Source organism: Trichosurus vulpecula, chromosome 3 (genome assembly GCF_011100635.1).
Source record: "Trichosurus vulpecula isolate mTriVul1 chromosome 3, mTriVul1.pri, whole genome shotgun sequence".
Taxonomy (NCBI): Eukaryota; Metazoa; Chordata; class Mammalia; order Diprotodontia; family Phalangeridae; genus Trichosurus; species Trichosurus vulpecula.
In genome coordinates, this window is record NC_050575.1 from 396,121,071 (window position 1) to 396,137,309 (window position 16,239).

The 16,239-nt window shown below is 40.9% G+C and overlaps 1 protein-coding gene across 1 annotated transcript in view; it reads left to right on the forward strand.

The window, feature by feature from the left end:
* Positions 1–13,619, forward strand: part of PHLPP2 (PH domain and leucine rich repeat protein phosphatase 2) — a 102,890-nt gene extending 89,271 nt beyond the window's left edge. Inside the window, exons 16-19 of the mRNA XM_036751145.1 lie at positions 2,985–3,095; positions 3,619–3,813; positions 5,305–5,536; positions 8,429–13,619. Of these exons, the coding sequence (XP_036607040.1) occupies positions 2,985–3,095; positions 3,619–3,813; positions 5,305–5,536; positions 8,429–9,583 (1,693 nt within the window). The 3' untranslated portion in view covers positions 9,584–13,619. The remainder of the gene's footprint in view (positions 1–2,984; positions 3,096–3,618; positions 3,814–5,304; positions 5,537–8,428) is intronic.
* The last annotated feature ends 2,620 nt before the right edge of the window (positions 13,620–16,239 follow it).

A 16,239-nucleotide genomic window follows, 5' to 3' on the forward strand; every position in this document is an offset into this window, starting at 1 on the left:
AAATATAAAATTGAACAAATTGCTAGAGAAGCTACAGCATGAAATTTGTTTTCTTTTAAATGGGGCTGGTAAAGAGTATGTGTATTTCTCAGAACCACATGGAATTTTTACAAAAATTCACCATGTATTAAATAAGACACAGAGATAATACAAACAAATATAAAAAGTCAGAAATAGTAAACACATCCTTTACAGACCATAACCCAATAAAAATAATCAGTTCAGGAAGCACAAATGAAAGACTGGCCCAAATGAAGACTTAACAATTAAATCCTAAAATTCAGGGATTCAAGTTTTACAGAACAGATCCTTTTATTAAGGGGATTTGTTCTGTGAAGTTTGGATTTAGTCAAAGGGCTGCACGTTAGGACCTAGAGGGCCACATATGGCCTCGAGGCTACAAGTTCCCCACCCCTGTACCTAAATTATGTGAAAGAAAATGACAACAATGTAATCAAAATAACTGGGATGCAGCTAAGGGGGAAAATCATATCCCTACAAACATACATTGACAAAATAGAGAATTACAAACAAATATGCTTTTTAAAAATTAGAGGGGCAGCTAGATGGCACAGTGAGTAGAGCACCGGCCCTGGAGTCAGGAGGACCTGAGTTCAAATCCAGCCTCAGACACTTGACACACTTAATAGCTGTGTGACCTTGGGTAAGTCACTTAACGCCAATTGCCCTGCCTTGCCCCCTGCAAAATAAAAACAAAAACTAACTAAAAATTAGAAAGCCAACAAGTGAACCTAAACAAGCACAAAAGATAAAACACTAAAAATTAGAGAAGAAACATAAACTGGAAGCAAAAAAAAAAAACCACTAAATGATCAATAAAACTAAAAGCTAAGTCTTTGAAAGGACTAGAAAAGTTACTGAACCTTTAGCCAATGTGATTAAAAAGAAGGCAGATAATCAAATCCGCAAAATAACAACTGAAAAAGATGCAATCACACACACACACACACACACAGGAGAGTTCATACTATGAGAAATGAAGGGTACTTTTAACCTGGAGAAGACATAAGGGGAAGATAATTTCTGTCTTCAAGTATTTGGAGGACTATGATATGGAAAAAGAATTATACTTCTTTTACTTAGTCCCAAAAGGAAGAAGAAGGGGCAGCAGGTGGACATTACAATGGCAAATTTAGGCCCAGTGTCAGGAGAAACTTCCTAATAATTAGAGCTACCCAAAAGTGGGACAGGCTGCCTTGGGAAGGAATGGGTTCCCATTTTCTAGAGGTCTCTGAGAGGAGGATGCGATGACCTGACAGGTGTGTCATAGAGGGTTTTCTGCTTCAGGTAGGGGTTATGCTGGAGGGATGCTGAAATTTGGGGTTTCATGCTGTTCAAATCCCAGCACAACAAACTCTGAACTCCGATTTAAGTTAATTCACTGTATCAGAATTTTGTGTACTAAACATTGCTTGAAATAAGTAGAGCGAAAGCTAAAGCTCAGAAATCTCTTTATTGTAGGAGTCTGTGAAGCAAAATCTCCCTGTTCTCTTGTTTCAAATCCATTAAGTAATTTTTAATCAACTTCCAACTTAAGGTATGTCAGTAAGGTATGCCTGCAGCCGTTAACAGCTTTGGGTTCCAACAAATTGGCAGCAGCTATGATGAGCACAATTGTACCTTCTCTCTGATGCTCCTCGCCCTGGTGCAGGCCCTCCTCGCCTCACACCTAGACCATTGCAGTAGCCTTCTGGTGGATCTGCCTGCCTCCAGTCTTCAGTCCATCCTCCACTCAGCTATCAGAGTGGTCTTCCTAAAGCACAGTACCAGATATGAAGTCCTCTCTTTGACTTCTCAAACCCTTCCTAACCTTTCCATTCTCCTAATATTTCTCTCTACATACTGTATATCATTAACACTGGCTTCCTTTGTGTTCTTCACATAAGACATTCCATTTCCTAACTCCTGTTAGCCTGGATTGCTCTCTCCTCATCTCTACCTCCTGGCTTGCCTGATTTCCTTCAGGTAACAGTCAAAATCCCACCTTCTGTAGGAAGCCTTTGCCTTCTGCCTAAGAATTATCTCCCCATTTATCCTACCTCATTTAAACATGGCAGCTGGTTGGCTCAGTGAATCAAGTGCCAGGCCTGGCATTAGGAAGACTCATCTTCCTGAGTTCAAATCTGGCCTCAGACACTTATTAGCTCTGTGACCCTGGGCAAGTCACTTTACCCTCTTTACCTCAGTTTCCTCTTCTGTAGAATGAGCTGGAGAAGGGAATGGCAAGCTACTCAAGCATCTTTGCCCAAGAAAACCCCAAATGAGATCACAAAGAGTCTGCCACAACTGAAATGACTGAAATTTATGCATAGTTATTACTAGCATGTTGTCTTTTTTATTAGACTGTGAACTTCTTGAGGGCTAAGACCATTTTTGTCTTTCTTTGTAACCCTCACAGGTGGAAGGGAAGAGAATAAGCATTTATTAAGCATCAGCTTTGTTCTACTAACTGTGTAAATGCTTTAAAAATATTTTCAGTCTATCAACAATTTAGCACTTTGACCAACACAGTAAGCGCTTAGTAAATAGTTGTTGAATTGTACCTGATGATAATTGCAAGGGACATTTTTATAGAGCATTAGAGTTTGCAGTGCACTCATTCGAGCTTCATAATCATACTGTGAAGTAGGTATTCTGGTTGGGTTTCTCCCATCGTACTGTGGAGGAAACAGACTCCTGGAAGTTGGGATTGCCCAAGTCAGGGTCAGAGGCACAACATGAGGGTAACATAATGGCATCAGCTAGTACCTTTTCAAGAGCGTCTACCAATGAAGTTCACCTTTCCTCTAGAAACGGTGGTATAACCTATGGAAAACAAATCCTAACACAAGGCGTTAGCACCAGGTGAGAGCTGTGTCCATAAAATAGGAAGCTGCCTTTGTTCACATTAAGTTAATAGAAATGAAGGCCAAGAAAATGCAAAATAGCACCAGTGCCTCATGATAGTTTAACCTTTTTTGCAGTCATATCACCACCCTGAAAATTGATCAGAAACCCTTGCCGACGGCTGATTCTGCAGGTGCGTCGACCTTCTGGAGCCATGGGCTTGCTGAGATGGCTGGCCAGAGGAATAAGTGAGTACCTTAGCTTGGGCCAGAACCCTCCTTGATGGTTACCCAGAAAGGATAGCTTTTCTGTGCCATTTAAGCATCATTTTAAAAAAATTTTCAATGACATTTGTTTTCCCCCAATTACATGTAAAAAACAATTTTTAACATGTTTTTTAAGTTTTGTGCTCCAAATCCTATTCCATCCTCCTTCCCTTTGCTCCTCCCTGAGACGGTAAGCAATCTGATATAGGTTCTATATGTGCAAACATAAGCATCATTTTTTAACAGAGCCTGCACTTACCCACTAAATTAACAGGATTAATTCCCTTTCTCCTTATGCCATGATCGTTTTTCAACCTCAGCATCAGTGTCCTATCTAGAGACAATGTTCGTTTGTACATTTGTCATTCTTCTGCCTTTTATCTTCCTGAGTACTTACCCCTTCCTCCCTCCCAACTGAATATTGACTTTAATTTTTAAAGAATGGCCACTCAGAAGATAGTAACAGCGGTTGGTTACCTGACTTCTCTGCCCCCTGCTGTTATAGGCTCTGTGTGTCTGCTTTGGCCGTGGATAACTTTGCTGAAGGTGTGGAAGCCGTATATGGCATGTTTGATGGAGACCGGAATGAGGAGCTCCCCCTCCTGCTACAGTGCACTATGGCTGACGTGCTTCTGGAAGAGGTGCAGCAGTCAGCAGTTGATACAGTTTTCATGGCTAACACATTTTTGGTATCTCATAGGTAAGCAAATTACAAACTCAACTTCTTAGTCAGAGCTTTAAGAAACAGGCCTCTCCGGGTCTGGAGACGGACTAGACTGAGGGGAGGATCGGTGTTAGTTAAATTTCTTTCCTTCTTCCTCACTCCCCTGTCATAGTCCATGGGAAGCTTGATTGATTGACATGTGAATGAGTTATTGGATGCATAAGTTGACCATATGCTAGTTGCCTGTGTTCTGTCTTCTTGACTTTCCCATCTAGGATTTCCAGGAAGAAGGCAGGGCACTATAGCAGAGTACTGTACCAGGTGTCAGGGGACTTGAGTTTTGGCCCTGACCTTTCCTTTCCCTAGCTGAGTGACTGTTTGTAAAGGCCCATCTCAGATGGAAAGTTAGGGGGTGTAACAGTCTAGCCTTCCACTTGTATGAAATCTGTGATTAGAGGTTTCTGTAGCACAGTGGCCGTGTCTAATTGAAGTATTTAAATCCTGTAGGACCTTCAAGAATATTGTTATCGTTAAAAAAAAAAAATGCACTCCTCACCCCCTTCTAGTCTTCTTAGACTCCTCTCACCCTTGCCCTACCTTCATGTAGTCTTCCGATCCAGTGACACTGGCCCTCTGACTGTTTTTTGAACAAGACACTCCATGTCCCAATTCCAGGCATTTTTTTCTGGCTGTCCCGCATGCCTGGAATGCTCTCCCTCTTCATCGCCATTTACTGGCCTCTTTCATGCCCCAACTAAGATAGGTAGGTAGGTAGATAGGTAGATAGTTAGGTAGGTAGGTAGATAGGTAGGTAGGTAGGTAGGTAGATAGATAGATAGATAGATAGATAGATAGATAGATAGATAGATAGATAGATAGATAGATGGATAGATAGATGGATATGTTCTATAACAAGCCTTTCCAGATTCTCTTTAATGATGGTCCCTTCCCGCTGTGGATTCTCTCTCATTTATCCTGACATATCGCTTTTTTGTACATAATTGTCTGCATGTTGTTTCCCCCATTAAGATTGTGAGCTCTTCAAGGGCAGGGACCTTCTTTTGCCTCTTTTTATATCCCTAGGGCTTAGCATGTGCCTGGTACATAGTAGGTGCTCAATAAATGCTTCTTAGCTGACTTGCAGTCAGAGTACCCCCACCAAAGGAAGAGGCATCCCTCTTTCTCCATTCTTTTTCTTAAGCATTCAACTTGGAAGACTTTATGATAGTAATAATGATGGCCAGTATTTCTATAACTCTTTAAAGTTTCCCAAGGTCATTCTTTACAATAATCTTGTAAGGGAGGAAGAGGTAGAGACTGGTTCTCACTGGCTTCTCCCCATTACCACCTTTAGCCAGTGTCTTTCAAGGGTAAGGGCCAAGTCTGGATCATGAGAGCATCATAGGGGAGCAAGGAGACTAGTTGTCTTCCTATTGGTGGATATTGAGACTTGAAGCAATGACAGAAAATAATTTGCAAGGCTAAGTTTAAGGTGCTCCATTTTATTTTACTTCTTTGCCAAAACAGAAAATTGGGAATGGCTGGCCAGAAGCTAGGTTCCTCTGCCCTCCTCTGTTACGTCCGACATGATGCTGCTGATCCTACAAGTAGCTTCACCCTGACAGTGGCCAATGTAGGCACATGCCAAGCAGTCCTGTGCCGGAATGGACAGCCCTTGCCCCTCTCCAGAGTCTTCAGCTTGGAACACTGCCCACAGGAGCTGCAGCGGGTGAAGGAACAGAAAGCCATCATAACAGAGGTCTGTGCTGCTTTTTCTAGCCCCTCTTGTTGGGGGGGTCATCTCCATGACATCCAGACACTTCATAGCTACTGTGTGGTTAGAGTTCTCTGAAAAGGACCAGAGCTTCTTACCATTGGCGATTTCTGGGCTAAGTCTGTTCTTGGTGTTAGTTTTGTATCCAAGATGATGTTCAAAAGGCTTTCAGTAACACTGCTGGACAGGAACCCCTAGTTGACAAATAGTGAACAGCAGGAACGAGCTAGATTCATTTGAAGTGAAAGGTCCATTCTTGTTTCGACACCTGTGACATTTCTTTGCACACATTATCTCATGTTCAAAAAACAAAGACAAGCCAACACAGAATCTTCTCACTTGATTTCCAGTATCGTTGGTGTGCTCTTCCTGACAAGATGCTCGAGAAGGCACAGAGCCTTGTTGTTCCATGTTCCCTGCTCTGAAATGCAAAGCTATAATTTTTTTCTTATTTTGTACTGTTTATCTAGTAAATTTTTTTAAACTACTTGAGGCATTAGTTGCCAGCATCTTTAATATTTTTATCTTCTTTTTTTTTTTAAGAGTTATCTCAATATTTTTGTTTTTGTTTCTCAGAGAGACTGGTTTGTAGATACCTAGAATCCAGTAGCATAGACGTATGCAAGAAGCACAGTCATTACTATTTACTACTAATTCACTGTATGAAACACCTTATATGATCCTTTTGTGCATTTAGATTGTTTTCCAAAAATACTTCTGCAGGCAAAGTAAGAGTCATGGAAATACCATAGCAATTACCCTGGGACAGTGACTCATTTGAATCACAGAGTTAGGGTTGGAAGTGACTTCTCAAGTCTAGCTCGTCCAGCCCTCTCATTTTATAGATGAGGAAATTGAGGCCTGAAAAAGTAAAGTGATTTTTCCAGCACAGAAATAGTAATAAAAGAGCCCAGATTCAAACTTCAGTGCTCTGACTCCCATAACAAGCAGTCTTGTGCACTGCATTGTGATCCATGAACACATATAAACAGACCCCACCAGGAAGGCCTCTAAGGCATGAATCCTGGCCTGGATGACTCCCTGCATCTGAGCTCTAGGCCAGGGCTTCATTCTCTGTTAATTGATTACTTGATGTGAAGGCAGTTAAAAGAGACAGCACAGTGCAGTGGAAGGAGTTCTGGGTTTAGAGCCAAAGCACTTGCCTGCCCTGCTCAGAAAACTCACTTCCTTCATTTGTGAAACCAAGGGATGGGGATACAATGACTTCCAGGTCCCTTTAGGTCCCTTTGAGCCCTGAATCCATAAAGATAAGTAAAAAGAGGGGGCTTTGAATACGTAAAGTTTAGCTGGTGTGGATTTGTTTTGGGTTGTAGACAGCTTTTGAAGCTGATTTGAAGAACTGGTGGACAAAATTTGATAACCTTGCATATAGAGTAAAATTCCCTTTCAGGTCTGCATTGATGTCATGTTTCCTCAGAGGGGAAGCATTTTGACCTCAAAGTTAATAAAAAAAAACCTTCACCTAAAGCAAAACAGTTAATTCAGTATTTTGAAGCATAGTATGTGGACGTTAGAATTTCTTTAAGGTGGAATTCTAGAACAAATAATTTATGACTTCTTAATTTGTTTAGAGTTGCATGGGTTCTAATTTGACCTTCCATTAATTCACTTTTGTGCTGGAATCAGGGTCAATAAATTTGGTTTTTTAATCACTTTGGACTCCTTTGTCTACTTCCAGTTTCTTTTTGTAGGTTGTTTGCCTGCAAAAGTTCTCCTAAGCAATCAGGTATCTCCTGAGATCTTTTTAGCTAGTCCCAACTTTCCATTTGCAATGATTCATTGGATTCTGAACTTCTCTCAGAATACTAGTGATAAGGAAAAATGGTGTGACTTGTGTTAGTGGTTTTTTCTAATCCAGAGGTTTCTTTAGGTAGAAAAGCAATGAAGTCTTTTTTGTCATAAAGGCTGCTGAGTACTTTGGAGATGTTAGGGGCAAGCAACTTTTATTACTGCATTTGACTATTTAGTATGAAAACAATAAAGTACTTTTGGCTATAATCTTACATTTTTAGCTCTGGCATAGGTAAGAACTTTCAAGTCTTTGGAAAGTATTTATGATATATCTGTTTTCCTCTATGACACATTCTTAAGCAGTAAGTAGGCCATAGATAAATGTCAAGACCCCTAAGGTTTATTGCTTATTGTTGTTTCAACAATCCGGGTAACAACTGTTGTGGAGGTGAAAGACCAACATAAGCCCAACAACAAGCATGCTACCAGCACACTGCAAAAGCCCAGGTTCTTTTGATCTGCTTTACTGAGGAAAGCAATGTTAAGGGGTTGACAAGCTTACTTTAATTCGGCACACAAATACTATTCACTTAGTTCAGGGGAAAAAGCCAGCACCCTGAACATCAGAGCAAAATACAAACAAATTACAAACATCGACAGACAGACCTTGTCTGATTCAAATCCCAATACATAGTTACCAGAATTTAACAAAGTCCCAACATCCGGGTTTACAAGCTGGAGGGCTCTTAGCTGCAGCTGCCTGAAGTCTCTGCATCAGCATACCAGCACAAGTGAGAGCTCCTGTGCAAAAGGCTCTGTCTTCTCTTCTTATAGCATTTCAAATATCATCGAACATCATCTGAATGACCAGAACTTAGGCTCCTATGATTGGCTCTTGAGTTAGCACCTCCCCTTAGTACCCTGGGAGCTTCATACCCGCATAGGCTTAGCACCTAATAGGGGTTTGGGCCTGGGGCTTAGCACCTAGTAGGACTCAGTGAAATACACTGAATTACTCAAAGGAAACAAAAGCCAGACTCTTCAAGTGCACTTGGTTGAACTGAGTGCTAAGAGCCCATTTTGCTTATCAACACACTTGTTTAAACTAATTGTGTTTATCTTTAGGACAACAAAGTGAATGGAGTAACCTGCTGTACCCGGATGCTGGGCTGTACATATCTCTACCCTTGGATCCTTCCAAAGCCCCATATATATTCCCTTCCACTTACGGTACAAGATGAGCTGCTGATCTTGGGAAACAAAGCACTGTGGGAACGTTTGTCTTACCTGGAAGCTGTGGCTGCAGTGCGGCATGTCCATGATCCATTGGCAGCTGCCAAGAAGTTATGCACACTAGCACAAAGCTATGGTTGTCAGGACAATGTTGGGGCAATGGTGATCTGTTTGAATGTTGGGGAAGATGGTTGTACCTGTGAGGTGAATGGCCTCAGCCTCCCAGGTCCTGGGGGATTTGCCTCAGCTACCACCATGAAAGATGCTCCAAAGCCAACCACCCCTTCCTCCAGTAGCGGCATTGCCTCCGAGTTCAGCAGTGAAATGTCCACCTCAGAAGTGAGCAGTGAAGTGGGTTCCACAGCTTCTGATGAGCACAATGCCACTGGCCTGGATGCCAGCCTACTGCCAAGGCCAGAAAGACGTTGCAGCCTCCATCCCACGCCTACCTCTGGGGTATTTCAGCGCCAACCGTCTTGTGCCACTTTCTCAAGTAACCAGTCTGACAATGGCCTGGACAGCGATGATGACCAGCCAGTTGAAGGGGTTATAACAAATGGTAGCAAGGTAGAGGTGGAAGTAGATATCCATTGCTGTAAAGGAAAGGGTCTTGAGGCATCGCCGCCTGCTCTTGAAGAGACTTCTCTGACCCTAGGTCCTGAGGAAGACTCTGGAGGGTTGTTCTTTAGGTTCCAGAGACAAAACAGTGTGAACTGTGGAACACACCTTCCAATGAGCAGGGAGTTACAGAAATCTCCATCCACTTCTTGCCTCTATGGGAAAAAACTCTCCAATGGCTCTATTGTGCCCCTAGAGGATAGCTTAAATCTCATTGAGGTGGCCACAGAAGCACCCAAGAAAAAGACGGGCTACTTTTGTGCCCCAACTCAGCTGGAGCCAGAGGATCAGCTTATTGTACCTCATGACCTGGAAGAGGAAGTAAAGGAACAACTGAAACACCCCCAGGATGCCCAGGCTGGGCCAGACTCAGAACCCTGGGAGGAGGATCGGGTGGACCATTCAGAAGAATTTGACACTGCTCTGTAACGCTCCAGAAGGCACTCCGGGATCTGAGAAGGTGATGGATCTTGTGGCCAGTGGTCCTTCCCAACAAGTTTGGCTTTTGTGTTGGCTGCCACCCTGTGGATGAACAGAAAGGAGGCACTGGGAATGAAAAATGAGAGTGGCTGGGTTTACTTAGAATGAACTAGTAACTACTTAGAATGAACTAGAACTAATGGATTTAACATTTAATTGTCATTGGAATTCCCTGGGGAGGAGAAGGTCCACCTCAGTCCTGCCACCTGCCATTAACCCCTTCTCTCCCAGGTTAATTTTGAGAACTTGCCTGCCTGGGCAGGAGGGGGATTTGTTTTGTGGAAGAAGTGACCGAAGATTGATTTCTCTTCACCATCACTGCTGAAGGATCTCTGGCTTGACACCTTGTCAGGTGTCAGAGCTTAGCCTAATGATGAGATGTGCTGTAGTCATGTGGCTTCTTATTCTTACTTTTATACAAGAATACAGCCTATGGAAATGAAGTTCACTGGGAATGCAGAGCCAATCAGACAGTTGATTTACGTACGTCCTGTATTGGAAGCACTTTTCAATGACTGAAATTTATTTTTGAATCTGCACTCGAGCCAATCTTCTTAGAGACAGTCCCCACCTTGGTCCCTCAGATTAGGGACAGCAAGGTGTTGGTGCCCCTCACAGGGGTCCCAAGAAGGGTTAGAGGGAACAGAGATGGGGGAAGATTCAGAGTTCTCTTGAGAGGGATATGAATTTTTAAAAGGTAAAAATCAGAATGAAGAGAAAAGGTACAGAGTCTCCTGGTCATGGTGAGGGGATCCAGTTCAGATCTCTTGACAGGAATGAGAAGGGGCTGAGAATTTCCCTGCATATGAGGAGGAGTGATCTGGAGACTGACATAATTCCATAAAATATGGAAGCAGTTTTCATCTTCTACTGGGTAGGGCCAGGGTCTGACTCCAGTCCAGGTGACCTTGAGCTATTTTATGTTCAGGAGAAATTGAGAACAGATGGATGAACCTCACATATTAGAACTTTTCTCCCTCTAGTGGAGGAGGAGATCCTTTTTCCTGAAAACCAGAGGAACAGATTTTAACACTAAAATCTGTTTTTTTATAGGCCTTCAAATCTTAATATTGCAGTGACAGACTATGTTGCCCTTTAAAAATCAGTCTTAGTACACCATATATGCTCTCAAAGAGTGTTGGACTTATTTACTGCTATATGATTCTTACCAGATTAGAAACATTTCCATGCAGACAGAAACCTTCATTTTCTGTACCTTTTGCACATCACTTCTCATTCCACATGGCCCTGTCAAAATGCATTTCCTTGCACATTTTGTCCAGTTACCTTTGTAATTTGAAGACTTATGTAGACAGGAAAGCTAATTTCTAATTTTTGTTCCAAAACTTTGACACTGCCTCTCATAATCATTTTGGGGGCACAATTTGGATTTGTTGAGTGTTTGCACAGTCCAAGAAGAAAACAGGGTGGAACCATTTAGCATTTGCTTTGTTAGTAGGAACATAAAGGTTTGCCAAATAATTTTTAAAAGCAGCTCAATCTATACTTTGTGGGGGGCTTGTTGTTTGAAGCAATAATAGCAAACCAGTTGCCCAGATGATCAGTTTACTGAAGAGTCCACGGTATTGATTGTCTAAGAAGTACGAATGTATGGCGCTTGTGATAGCTTTTAAAGGGGATCCTGTTAATTGCTTAATGACCATTTAATGATAATCTTTTCAGGAGTCCAAATTTGAGTTCTTGTACTGTTAGGAAAATTTTGGTTTGTCTGTCAAATTGTTGCTCTGCTACTAAAGAACTTGCAGTTTCAAATCTGCGATCTGATCAGTTCCTCCTTAGGGGGCACATTCAGTGTTTGAGGTTCACTAAAAAAATGGGTGAATTATTTTGTGGCAGGTAGCATTGTTTCTGGGGAAATGAGAAAGCCAAATGGGGAAGAGGCTAAGATAGTGATGATAATGCTGAGCCTTGTCCTTCCAAAACTGCAGAATAGTTGTAGAAGTAACATCCTCTAAAAAGGAAGGCTGATTTGTAAAGCTGCCACATGGAAATCAGGGCCTTTCTCAGAGTTGTCTTTAGCTTGTATTTCTTTCATTTCTTTCCCCAGACTGCTTGTTTCAATAGTCACTAGTTCTTTACAACCTGGTGTATTGGGCTTATTCTTTTGACTTGTAAGCTCAGAATTTGGAGGTTACAAATGTTCCTGTATTAAAGTTAAATTTTTTTTCTAGAAAATTTCAGATTAGATTAAAAAACTAAACCTAAATTTGCGGGTATAGGGAAATGATTCTCTTATTCAACCACTCTGGAAGAGATAAGTAAAAGATTGCTTCCTAAAAATCCAAGCGGCTCCCTCCCCCCACCTCACCCCCACCAGAATAGGAGACCTGTTGCCCTAAAAGATGATGTGTAGGAAATTGCATTATCTGATCAGGCTATCAGTGGTTCATGACATCTAGTCCCATATGCCGAGCACTATCTGCTCTCTTAAGCCTGAGAGACTAAATGTGTCCCTAGATTCCCCTTGTACAGTGTCCTTCTCATGGTTCTGTGTTCTTTGTAAAATGTGTACCTGCCATCTCTGTGTAACAGCACAGAGTAACAGAGGTTCTGAAAGCATATAACAACTTATTCTGAGGCCTTCAAACAGCAGTGGGTGACCCCTGTGAGTTGAAAATGTATGACTCTTAAGAGTCATGGCATTTAATCAAAATGGATCTGGGAAGTACTATATTCTAAACTTTGAAGATTGATATGTCAAGCCACAGTGCTATCCTAGTCACCGACTCACCACTCCAGACAAATGAGGGTTTATTATACTACTGTCAAGCATACGTGTGCAATAAGATGATGCGTTCTCTGCGTGTAAGATAGAGCAGATGTGAGCAGCTTGATTACTATTGGGTACTAGGATGATAGTTGGTTTGCAGTTGCTGCTGTTTTCCAGGAGATGGGTCTAGTTAGTATTAGCCAGTCAACTGACTGTTGAGTGATTATCTTATTTTTATGTAGACTTCCAACAAAATCAAGTACTTACAAGCCACTGGCTTACCATCTTTTTCTGTTCACTAATTATCCCGTGAAAAACCTCCATGAGGAAGCAAGTGACAAATACATAGAACAGTGATTCAGCAGCCTCCGAGCCACTTAGTGAGGCCTGAAGCAGGCCAGATGGCGTGTGACATGTCTCACATTTCACCTCATTCTGGGTGAAGCCATTCAGATTCCCAAAAACACAGAGGTGGCATTTTATTTTCAGTTAGTGACTGCCCTATAATTGAGAAAATACTTCCTGGCTTAGGAAAAGAGCCTGCATATAGTAAGTCTTGCTGTCATCATTCATCCACACATAAGTTCCTTGTGCTCTAGACTATATGCCCTTCTCCTGGATTTTGTAGGATTTCCCTCACTTTTGCCAATGGATATTGTCCAGGCAGTGAGTCCACATCTTACAGTTTTGTGCAATCATTGTCCTATTATAGTCTTAAGACTCATCATAGTGTATTTTTGATATTTTTGAAATGTGTTAAATTTTTTAATTCAATAACATGAGCCAGAGCATGTTTCAGCAAATTTATTGTTTGTAAAAATAATGATGATGATAATAATAAACAAATAAATATAATATATTTTGGTGCTTTCGTTTTAAAGTGGAATGCCTATTATTTTAAAAACTCTTGTATGTGATGTTCTTTTGGTTTATTATTGATTTGGAATTGAATGCATCCTCAAGATTTCCCCTTTTTTCCTGCTTTAGGAAGATGAGCAAGACACTTAGGGTAGGGGAAAAGGCATATCCCACATCTTATAAGATTTACATATAAGTTGAGACAGGAACATTTTTAGTCAGCTTTTCACATGACAAGGCAAAAAGAGCTTTACTTTCAATAATAGTGCACATTGTAGATACTTGACATTTCAAGGACGTAGTCATTTTCTTAAGTCAATTAGAAAACTAAACACTCAAGTCTTCTAGTCAATGGAATCTTCAGTAAAAATTAAATTTCATTTTTTTCCCATCAGTAAAAATCTACCTTTTCTTCCTACTCCCTGAAATGAGAAAGAAAGAAAAACAAGTCTGGGGAGGGGGAGAAAATTTAAAACTTAAGGAAGTGAATGTTGAAAACTAAAAATAAACTTATTTTAAAAAGAAGAAAACAAAAAAAAAATAAGAAAAACAAAACTCATTACAAATATGTAGTAGTTAGCAAGACAGATTTCTGACTTGGCCACATCCAAAGGAAAATATGTCTCATTCTGTACTTTTGAGTCCTTCACCTCTGTATCAGGAGGTTGGTAGCATGTTTCATTATTAGTCCTCTGGAACTCTGATTGGTCATTATTGCTAAGAGTTCCTAATTCAGTTATTTGCCCTTACAGTATTGTTGTCATTGGTATAAATTTTTCTCCTGGTTCTTCTCACTTCCCTCTGTTTCATTTCATACAAGTTTTCCTGCGTTTTTCTTCAACACCCTCCATCATTTCTTATAACACAGTAGTAGTCCATCATATTTTTTCAGTCATTCCCCAGTAAGTTCTCATTGCTGGTTATACACCCAAAGACAATCTGAGTGAAATGAAAGGTCCCATATATTCCAAAATATTTATAGCACTTTTTATGGTAGCAAAGAATTGGAAATAGTGCCTATCAGTTGGGGAATGAAATCTAATAGAATGATGTTGTGACACAAGGAATTTTGGGTTTAAGTTGGCATAGGCATCAGGGATAGAGTGGTGATCCTCAGAGTCAAGAAGACTTGGATTTAAGTTCTGCCTCAGACACATCCTGGCTATAGGGGCCCTGGGCAAATCACTTAAGTTGCAAAATGGGCATTGGTAGAGGGCATTTCCTCACTGGGAGCTCCCTCTAGAGATGAAATCATAAGTTGCCATCCTCACCTCATTCCGAAACTAAAAATAGATGAGGGAAGCTAGAGAGGCACAGAGGCGTAGACACTGACCACAGCGGTATAAGTGAAAGGAGGCAGCCAAACAAATGACCAGGTTGGGCGGTGGAGAAGAAATGAAAAGAAAACCTTTTTTTTTCAAGAGGTAGCAGATTATGGATGTGGAATATGAACTACGTCAGATATGGAGGGTACATTTAGTTCTGCTTAATTGTTCCTCTTTGTTACCAAGGAAAGCCCACTGCAGGAAGAGAGTACATCCATAATGTCTGTGACATAAAAACTAAAGAAGTCAATAAAACTTTTAAAAATAAAATATTCTAATAAAATACGGAGAACAAACCAAATGGCATAGGACTGGAAAAGGACAAATGTCCTGATTCCTCCTCCCCTACCCCCCAAAAAAGTACAGAAACCTGGCAGAATTTTTGAGCATATTACTACAGGAGATGACAAAGGGCTAGTCAGCAAAACTGCTTCTCCAAGATGAGGTTGTGCCAGGCTAAATCTCCATACCTTTCTGATAGTTAACTAAAATGGTAGAGCAGGGAAAAGCTATGGTTATGATTTATGTAGCTTTTTGCAAAGTATTTAACAAAGTCTCAGGATATTATTGTAGACAAGATGGAGAGATGGCTTAGACTACAGTATAGTTAGAATTCTAAAACTGGGCTTAGTCTCTAGAGGTCCAATTAAGAGGGTGTCAGCAGGGAGGCCTGGCAAGATGATGGCCAGGGTAAAGCATGGTTGGAAATGTGGTACCTGCTTGATATGATGGGGTTTTACACTAATAATATCTTTTATAAACATTTAAAAAATTTTTTCAGTTACAAATTTTTTCCTTTGTAGCCCCTTCCCCACCCATTGAGCAATATACCATATATGTATGTATGTATGTAAAGCATATTTTCACGTTAACCATGTTCCAAAAAAAAAGGCAAGAAAAATAAAGTGAACGAAATATGCTTCAGTCTTCACTCAGAGTTCATCAGTTATCTCTCGACTCTCGAGGTGGATAGCATTTTTCATCCTGAGTACTTTGGATTTGCATGGACCATTTTATGGATCAGAGTAGCTAAGTCTTTCACAGTTGATTTTCATTACAATACTGCCGTTGCTGTGTACATTGTTCTAGCCCTGCTCACTTCATTTTGCATCAGTTCATGTAAGTCTCAGATTTTACACAGTCAGCTGAAATTTCATAAGAATACACACATAAAGACTTAATCTTGACATCAAAGACTCACCTTCAAGTATAAAATGAGGGAAGGTGTGTAGATAGCAGCTCCTCTGAAAAAGATTTACCCATTTTTAGTGGGCTGCAAACTCGGTATGATTCAACTGTGTAATTGTGGCCGAAGGATTGATGTCCTCTGGCCTCATCAGACCCCATGGGGTATTCAGTTCTGGGCACCACATTTTAAGGACATTGATAGATGTGAATTACCCTGAGGAAGGTATTCAGGATGGTGAAGAGTCCCAAGGTCATATCATAGCTGAGGATCAGTGAAGGAAATTGGGGATGTTTAGCCTAAAGAAACAGGAGAGATGTACACGCAGAATGAAGCTGATAAATTTGATCAAAATAAGAAACCAAAATCCTCCTTAACAGTCGGTGGAACTGGAATGTTCACAAAGAAGGAGCTTCCTTCACTCTCCATTATCAAGGAAGGTTGTATGACCACATTTTCTAAGTTGTAAAGAGGATGATTCTTGTTCAGGCATGAGTTAGACTAT